General features: G+C 46.7%; 1 protein-coding gene across 1 annotated transcript; it reads left to right on the top strand.

Annotated features, from left to right (window-relative positions):
- The first annotated feature begins 1,289 nt into the window (after positions 1-1,289).
- Positions 1,290-3,054, top strand: LOC120598439 (spermatogenesis-associated protein 31A6-like). Its single transcript, XM_039857238.1, has one exon. The coding sequence runs from the start codon at positions 1,508-1,510 to the stop codon at positions 2,759-2,761; it is 1,254 nt and encodes a 417-aa protein (XP_039713172.1). The 5' UTR covers positions 1,290-1,507; the 3' UTR covers positions 2,762-3,054.
- The last annotated feature ends 6,653 nt before the right edge of the window (positions 3,055-9,707 follow it).

The following is a 9,707-nucleotide window of genomic DNA, read 5'->3' as shown; positions in this document are numbered from 1 at the left end:
TACACGGCTCTGAGAAAGAGAATGAGGGAGACCCCGGGTGTTTGAGGAATTCAGTTTATATGTGATTCTTAGTTTCCACGAATTTTTAAAGACTTTGTTTACCTATTTTCCTCTGATGGTATAGCTACGCAGCATTAAAAGCCTGCCAGTAATCTCAGTTTTTGTTCTATAGGTTCTCCATGGTCTGGCCATAGGGAACAAATGGTTGGGTTTATTGCATAGGGTGTTTTCCTTTCATAGGTAGTTCGTTAGTAATCCCAGAAGAAATCTCTGTGAGATGTCCCCTGAATTTCCTCCCCCACGGGGCAGTTGTGTGGTCTGCAGTGGGTAATGGATGTGGAAGCATTTTGTAAATGACAAAGTTCTACCTTTCTTGAGCCTTGCCATCACTGTCAGGAATTATTGTCCTTGACTTGAATGCTTGGGCTCCAGAGACCTCCCTTCAAGGTGGCTCCCCTAAAGGGCCATTACCCTAGCCTCCTGTAAGACCCCCAGGCTCTGACTTCACTACGTGACCCAGTCTCTTGATTTCCAGTTTGCAGAGATTGTCTGAAAGAACAGGAAGAGACTTGGGGCCTGATTTCTCTTCTGCAAAGGTAAAGAATCTTCCCCTTCTCTCGGGTCCGCCACCCTCTGGGCTGCTGGACACCTTGAACTGACGTGGAAGGGAGGGCAATGGGGTATGGGTGTGGCTACAGCCCTGGGGTGACAGACAGCAGGAGCACTATGGAATAAATGTCGGGGATGGGGAGGACCCTAGGCACCAGGTGCCCACCCTGCAGGATCTCCTGGCCCCATGTGCCCCTGGCTGCAGCTTGTGCCTCCGTGTCCTGCAGCCACCTGGGAAGGCTCCCTGACAAAGGCAGCTTTTGTCAGAGCTCAGGTCAAGAAGTCACTGGTGAGGCGTGCAAAGCAGTTCCTGAGGGAGCCCACAAGCCCTGTGCAGAGCCTGTGGAAGATGCGGCTTCCGTCATGTCCCCGTTGGCTTCCCCAGCTCCTCTGACTGAACGCCTGCTACCTCTGGCCTCTGCCCTGTCACAAAGTCCAACAACCTCCTTAGTTTCTGTTCATTCACGCTCATCCCTGAGTGCCTCTTAGCCACCAGTCTGTCCTTCCCCTGAACGGCCTTTCACCGTGGCCACTTGCACTATTCCATTCCACCTCATGATCCCCTGATTCAGAGACCCACTTTACACCTCCAACAGCCTCCTCTGTGCCCCCACTGCCAGACTCCACTATGACACTTCCTCAGTGTGACTTAATGGCATTCCCACTCAACACCATCCCACAAACTTCGTCTCCAAACACACCTTGGTCAGTTTCTCCCATCCCAGTCCCAGCCATCTCAGGCCTTGACTACTCAAGCTGTTCCATTTTGACCCTGTCTTGGTGGCAGGTGGCTACCAAAGCCTTGTGCCTCTCAAGCTCATCACGGTTCAAATCTCAACAACAGCACTTGTCCCACGACTCACAAGAGGCCTTACTCAGGGGAGACTCCACAGACAGAATGGTAGAGGCTGTTAGCCCCTCCTTACTCAAATCCGATGACCAGAATCTCCTGGAGATACAAGTCACAGAGAGAATCAAGATAAAGATTTGGAAGGAAAAAGACAAAGACGGATTGTATCCAAAACAAATGAGCCCAGACTACCACCTGAATTCTTTGGGGAAAATGTTGCAACCACTAGGTGCTGAGCAGGACACCACAATCCCCCAACCCTTCTGGACCGCGAAAGATAAGCCAGAGCAACTGCCTAGTCCTCAGCAGCTCTCATATCCTAAGGTCTTGGGGGACCATCTACAGCAAAAATACAACCAGCTTTTTTGGGGTCTCCCCTCTCTGCACAGCGAATCCCCGGTGGCTACTGCCTGGATCTCTGAGAATTCTTCCACACTACAGTCTCCCTCATTCTTATTCAATGGAATCTCAAATGCCTGCCCAATTCATCTGCAGGCTAAACTACCTCCACTGCTTTCCCATTCCCAGCCCCTGCCCCAGCTGGAGTTCCAACCTCAAGCCTTGATTCCAACGATGCTGCAATTACAGGCCCCACCTCTGGCTCAGGCCCAGGCCCATTTCCAATCTTCTGTACAAATCCTACGACCTTCTTCTCCATCCCAGATTAGAGCCTGTGGTGTGTCTTGCCCGACAGCCCGGAATGAGCTAAAATCTCTCACCTCAATTGAGATTCAAAATACAGAATGGCCCTTGTTGCAGAAGCAACTAGAAAGTGGGTGGGCTCCGCCGTCTGTGATCGAAAGATCTCAGGAAGTCTTTAATATCTTCACTCCCAACCTTCCCGAGGACAGCTGGGTGGGCTCCATCCTTCCCGAGAATTTTCCAATCAGTCCAGAGCTCCGGAAGCAACTGGAGCAACACCTCCAAAAATGGCTTATCCAAAACCACAAAAAATGGCTTATCAAAAAACCTCGCAAGATACAAGAGTCTCTGGAACTAAGGCAGCTTCAGGGTGAATTACCAGGGAAATGTCCGGTAAAGGACAAGCATGGGGCCTCACGGCCCTCTTCCTTCACAGGTGAAAGCAGCAAGGATGCACAGAAGGTGGGGTTCCAGCTAAAGCAAGACATGAGCAAGGTCCCTAAAAACCTCTCCAGGTCCTCCGAAAGGCCTATTGTGGCATTTCAGGAAGTAGACTCTGAAGGGTCAGAAAATGACTGGATGCTTTTAAGAAAGGACTTGACAAGTGGTTTGCCGAGGAGCTTAGACAAAAATCTAGAAAACATCCCAAAAGCCATTTAGGCAGGAATTGGGGGCAAACCAGCGAGGGTTTAATCCCCGTGAGTGTGCGTCGATCCTGGCTTGCTGTCAACCATGCTTCTCCCAAGTCCAACGCTCACATGGAAACCAGGAATTTGGGAATCTTAAAGGGTTGGGAACCCTGGGTGAACACCTCCCACAGGGTTTCCTTCCTCGAGATATGCTAGAAGCACGTATGACAAAGTTTTGGGTGAGGCACATGTGGGGCCTGCCCCTCAAGCTCAAGTCCATTAAAATCTTAAAAAAGGTTCAACCCTCACCCACTCTGCAGTTTGCCTTTCCTCCCTCAGCTCCCTGTGTCCCTGGAGACCACTCGATAGTCCAGCTTGCTGAGGTCCTTGGAAAACTTCCTCAGCCCCATCTGGGAGAGAAAGCGATAGGAGAGGAGTCAGTTCCCACCCTGGAGAGGCCTCTCCTGGCCCCCTTACCTGTGTGTGAGGAAATCCAGAGGGCTCTGGGACAGATCCCACTTGGTGATGACCATGGGACCACAAAGGCCTCTCTGGCTAGACAGGAGGGCAGGCGCCACCTCAGGCCGTCACACTCACCTGGCAGAGTGGGACTGTGGAGTGGGCCATGAAGGACAGCACAGAGCCCAGTCCAGGTTCAACAATGTCCAGGAACGAGCCAGGAGGGAAGAGTGGTCTACATGCCTCACGAGACCCCAGCCATCAGGTAACAGTGCCAGAGATGAACATAGGACCCCAATCTTTGAGGGCCAAGGAAGCCAGGGAGGCAGGGAAGGCCACATTGTCCCCTGCTTTTCAACCAGAGTCTAGAGACATCTTGGGAACCAATGTGCTGACAAAGTCCAAAACAAAAATGCACATTTGGGTAGTTTAGAGGCTCCAGGGACCAGTAAAAGTCCCCTATACCCTAGAATGACTGTTCTCCAAGATCCAGGAGAGCCACGCCTTAACACAGAGATGGTTAGTGAGTTTAAGTCCAACGTAAAGGTACAGTCAGAGAACCTGCCACACGACTGTCCCAGACACAAGCCCCTTGCTACTGACAACTTGGCCTCTCAGGTGCCTCAGTGCCATCCCCAGGGAGTGCCCAATGGAGACAAGCTAGTTTTCCAGATGCTGTGTGGCCTCAAGGCAGCCTCAAGCAGCAGTCCAGAGCAGCAGGAGCCCAGGACCAAAAGATATCAAGGCTTTTGGAAGAATCAGAGCGAGATGTTTGTCCCTACTTATGAGAGAGAGGACTGCAGGTGGCCCAACCCAGGAGAGCATGCAGAAAAGCTCGAGAAATTGGGGACCTGTCAAGACAGGAGTATGAGTTCCTCTGCCCAAGCCAGAAAAACTGTAGGGAAGAAACACCTCCAGCTGCTGCCAGAGAACAAACAGGGTATTTTAGAAAGCTTCTTCAAAATAGGATGAGGCACTTTGTCCAGTGGATTTTCCCCCATAAAAAATTCCAAGGTCAAGATGCTTTGCAAAAGTGCAAGCCCAAATCAGCCACTGCCCAGAGCCAACAATCAGTCAAAAGCAGATCAATTCTGGATAGCGAGAATGTGGAGGCTCAGGAGCTCATGACAGCTGTGGGACAGATTCTAGAGAAGAAAATGGCCATTCACCATGGACTTCATGCCACGAAGTTAAAGGAGCACAAACGGGAACACCCAGCCCCAGTATGTGTGTGTGTCTGCTGCCTTCCTTAGTCCACAGAGCAAGCGAGAATGATGAATTACACCCCTCACAGTCAGCAGGCTGACTCCAAAGACCAAAATTGTTCTACCAGGGAAAAGCAAGTCAGACCTGGGAAGTCCTTGAAAAGTGTCAGATTCGATGATGAGCAGCTGGAAGTGAGTCGCAACCCATCCCTGGCCCCCAAGAAAACACTGTCTCCAGTCAGTGCCTGCCAGTATAGGCCAAGGATGCCGTGCACGCCAGGCCACCAACCACACTGCCCATGGCATTATCTTTTTCGAGGAAGGGTCTTGCCTGGTCCATGCTTCACTAGCCCTTTCTAGTAGGCAAATATGTCTCCAAGAAAAAAAAAATTAGTCCATATAGAAAAACGTTTTTCTCATTAGCATATTCAAAATATTTACTTTTCCCCAATATATGTTTTTTTTTTTTCTCATAAAAGGGTGGTGTAGTGACTTCTTCTGCTTGCTAGGTGTGTGCTTTGGCCTCGAGAAAAAAGGGGCATGGAGGGAGGCTGATCGTGGCATTGCGAGCTTACTCCTTATCCCAAGTCCCTTCATTGCCCCTGATATTTTCACAATACTTTCATTACTCAAACAACAAAAACTACTCTAAAACAAGATGAAAAAAACCCATAAAAACTCCACTCGAGGCTCTGGTTCAACTCATCTTTCTCCTGCTTCCACTCAGCTTTGAAATCGTGCAGCTGTAGGAAATAGGTTTACAGGGGCCTCACAGGGTTGGTCATTCCCACTCAGGCTCCAAGAATTGTCAGGAAGTTTTGGAGTGGGGAGCTGCTGGGCCCTGAGTTCAGAAGCAAGAGAAATCTTGCCCCTGGATCTCTTGGGCCCTAAAGACTCCTTAAGATCCCTTTTCACCTAATGAAGGCTGCGATGGGGATGGCCTTGTGAACCCCTCTCAGCTTAGCCTGAATAAAATGTACAGCTCGCCCTCCTCCACCTCTGCCTTTCCCACATGTAGAGACCAGACAGATGGCACTTCCTGCTTTGCGTGTGCGTAGGTGTGAGCCTCAGGGAGGATGATGATGAGGGCTGTGTTCACTCCTGCCACAAATGAATGAATGGTCATGGTCACTGGTGACCTGCCTTTCCCTCTATTAACCCTAGGGGAGGAATTCTGGATGAATAGAACAGTGTGTGACTGTATGTGGGTAACTATCTGACAGTCGGATACCGTGAAATTTGGGTGGGATGTGGGTGAAGAATTGAAAAGGTTGGATCCAAGAAAGGAGGCAAAGTGACACAGAGTGTCCATAAATATGCAGCGCCCGAGAAGCCCTGATGTCCCATCATCATCTACAGGTATGGGAGGAGGGAAGGGGAAAGGGCCCCAACCTCTGTCTCCACCTTCTTCAGCTCTGAGATCACAGATATAAAGAAGCCACCTCTAGGGCCAAATCTGCAGAATTAAAGCAAGTCAGGAATGGTTAATTGTCTCCACAATATAGTTTCTAAGCTTGCACATCCTTGCCTCCTGAATACTAGAAAAGATGACTTAACAACAGGTGGAAAAGCCAGGACTAGAGAACTCAGTGTCACTCCCAGTCTGGTGACCTTTACATAAACACATGGCCCAAGGTCTGCTCCAGGGGAGAGTTGGGGACATAAAAGGATGAGAGACTGGCCTGCCATCACGTAATAATTCTTATGTGATTCTAGCCTTGCTTATCCCAGAGCCCTGCAGGAGACGAAGACACCACACAGGATTTATCACACGGGAGCGCAGAAGTGACCTGTCCAGAATGGGTGGTGCAGTCCAGGATTGGTCCTCGGCGTGGCCTGCTCCTAGTGTCGCTTGCCTCCTCTCTGGCCCCAAACCACACAGAAAAATGGGAGACCAGGAACAATCTTTCTAGAGTGATTCTGCACTTTGTGCCACACTTGGCACACAGGGGGCCCAGCTCGGGTGTCCTTGCAGTGGTGGAGAGTCCTGTTCTAGAACAACCCTGATCTGATGACAGCAGGAATGGTCCTGCTCCCACACCTGTCAGGACCCCAACATGTGGGACCAGGACCAGGGTTGAGGGGTGCAGGAGCATAGGCATTCTCATGACACAGGATCTTCCTGGAGCTAGTTCCTGCTTCTGGGATCCTGAGCAGCCACCAGGCTGGGCACAGCAGTACAGCCTGGACCTGTGGAAGGGTGGGACCCAGGGCAGGAAGTGCCCCAGGTCTTCGAGTGCTTGGGAGAGGGTGTCACACAGCTGAGACCTTGAGCCTGGCTGTGCTCATGCGTCGTCTCAGGCACCGAATGGTGAATTCTGAGAGTCGGGGGGGGGAGCTGGACATGCACCCCATGCTCCTGTCAGCATAAGTACCAGAGTGACTGGGATGCTGACGGAAGCAGCAGAAGGAAGGGGCAAGTCCCACTGCTCATCTGTTGTTGCTGTCTTTCATAAGGCACAGTAAGGCCAGCTATAGAGGGACCCACACAGGGACCTCTCACATAGAGATGACACACACAGACACCTCCTAACAGAGACCTCTCACACAGAGACCTAACCCCAGACACCTCCCAAAAGAGAACTCTTCACACTGAGGCCTCAAAGAGATGCCTCACAACAGACATGTCACAGAGACATACAACACAGACTTCACAAAGGTACCTCCCAACAGACACCTCTCACAGACACCTTCCAGAGAGACCTCTTGTTGTCCTACAGAGACTTCATAATAAGACCTCCACACAGATTTCACAGACATCCCACAGAGACCACCCATATAGACTTCACCCAGAAACAACACACAGACAGCACATGTGGCCTCACGGAAACCACCTGAGCACCACCCACTGACAATTCCTTCTTAGTGAATGCGCAACTCAGACAACTGACAGCAAAGAGAGGTATTACTTGTGTCCCCTTGAGATCCTCGAGACACTCTGACATTGTCAGGTCACCATCATACTAAATGGTGTTCTCTACTTGGAGAAATGCTTGGGAATTTTTGTTCTTTTGTAATGTCATTGCCTCAACAAAAAAATAAAAAATTCCACATGTAGATTTGCAAAATTAATTATTCTTCAGGTTTTCAGTAGCTTGAGAATCGTAAATTTTAAACACGACTAAAACACTGTCATGACAGAAAATATCTTACTTATCCAGTTTTAGTGATCGCAGAGCCAAATTGTATGACTGTCACATGTTTTTTTTGTTGTTGTTGGGGACTAAACCTGAACTTGAAATGGCTTGTTTGTTTGCTTTGGAAACATAATGTCGACGTGCAACAAAAGAATTCTAGGAATGAAATAAACCAGGAAAGAGGCATAGGAATGTTTACTCACCTCCCAGAGGGCTTGGTAACTACCACAACATTTTGCACATACAGTTTGCATCAGATTGTAGAGTTTATTTTTTAACAAGTAACAAATGTGAGGATTTTTTACAAATAAATCAAATTCCTAGCAATATTCCTATTATATCATCTGACAAAATCATACATAATATTATTTTTCTTAAAATGTAGTAATCCCTCAGATGATGAGATTACACATTTCTAGGATATGACACTGTCCTAATGTTCAGCTAACATACTTCAAGACAGGTTATTTTTGAATAATTCTATGAAATGCACATTTTCTAAGAGTCAGGAGACAGTCTGGATCCTTTTTGTATTCACTGAAGAGCTAAAAAAGGACATTGTTTAAAATGATTTTGAAATATTACAAAATATATCTCTAAGTCTATGCTTGAGATACATACAGCCTAAGTTAATGAGAAAGGCCATTTTAACTTCTGAACTGAAACAGTGTACATTTAACCAACATTTGTATTATGATAGTAATGAAAGGCCTCACTTCTTATACATCCAGGACTTTCCAACGTGTGCACTTTGATAAGACCACTCATTTCGCACTGCTCATAACCACCCTGTTGTCCCTGCCTCGGTAAATCTGTTTTCATGACAGCTGTCAAACATGTATCATTGGTTAAATCTCTCAACTCATCCATAGGGATGATAGCATCACAGTCCTTTCTCTAAGAGGAGCAGGGCTGACACGAGGACTGTTCTGACCTATTTATTTCAACAAAATATTCACTTTTTCGATTCTCCATAATTAAAAAATGTATAACTATCCATTTTTCTACTCTACTCCCTTATGAATCATAAAACAATAAAATACACTCATAGATATCCTCTAATATTCCATTGGATCACAATGTATAGTGCAACTTCTGGCAAGTATAGATCAGAACAAAATGGGGTCACTTAGGGAAAAGTTTATACAGGAAGATATCTTTTTCAAGTTGACTATTTTCATGGAGCTAAAATAAATGATTACTCTTAGTCTTTTGAATTAAAGTTGCTCAGGGTGGCCAGACAGACTGGAAATATGGAAAATGCCCAAATTAAGTAGTTTATTGCTATAACATGTTGAATATGTTGTTATTCTGTAATTCATATTTCAATAAACTGCAAAATTGTAATCAACAGTGTGCACTAAAGCAACATTCCTATCAATCATTGAACATTCATTGTCATACGTCTGTCTCCTTAGATGATTTGTGTCTAATTTTCTTGGAATAAACTTGCACTTTTAACCCAGAATTAGAAATCAAGGGGATCACATTAAAAAGATATCAGTACTTCCAGACTCTATAGTCACTTGTATTTTACTTCTAACAAGATTCACCTATTATAAATCTTATAAATTTTTCACCATTTATATATGCCCAGACAAAATGGATATCAAATATTGGAGAAAATCGATCTCTGATGTGTCTTACTTTGCTTTCTCTTAAAGTGCTTGCAAGTGAAAGCAGAAATTAAATTATGATAATTTGGCATCCTGATTTTTTTCAAGGCTGCTCTTCTAGCCCATTCGTGATTTTTCAAGCTCTTTTGGGGTCCTTTGAGGCCCTGGTGTGGAGAGCAACGAGCAGGCAAAAAGCCTGGACCAGCCACACCGCTGCGTGGGCAGGAGGGCACACTGACCCCTCATCTTTGAGACTAGTCGACTTGTTTGCCTAGACTACAGTTTTGAAGCATATAAGGAGCATTTGATACCAAAAGTAAAAGAGAAAAAGTAAAGCTGAACATACACAAAAAATATTAGAGAAAATAACAAAGACATCCCCTTTGTTTTCAAAAAATTTCACAACAAACGTTTTTGCTGAAAACAATGATCTTTAATCTGCAGATAAAAGCCTCTCTACATGATATTTTGGATATATTACAAACTTGGATCTAAAATAGGTTTTGTTTAAAACAGGTCTCACACTGATTGCAATAAACCAGGCACTGTAGAACACAATG

Source organism: Pteropus medius, unplaced genomic scaffold (assembly GCF_902729225.1).
Source record: "Pteropus medius unplaced genomic scaffold, Ma_sr-lr_union100, whole genome shotgun sequence".
NCBI classification, from domain to species: domain Eukaryota; kingdom Metazoa; phylum Chordata; class Mammalia; order Chiroptera; family Pteropodidae; genus Pteropus; species Pteropus medius.
This window is presented reverse-complemented; position numbering and strand designations above follow the sequence as displayed.

Coding starts and splice junctions, on each gene's coding strand:
- LOC120598439 (XM_039857238.1), top strand. CDS start 1,508: ATGGTAGAGGCTGTTAGCCCCTCCTTACTCAAATCCGATGACCAGAAT.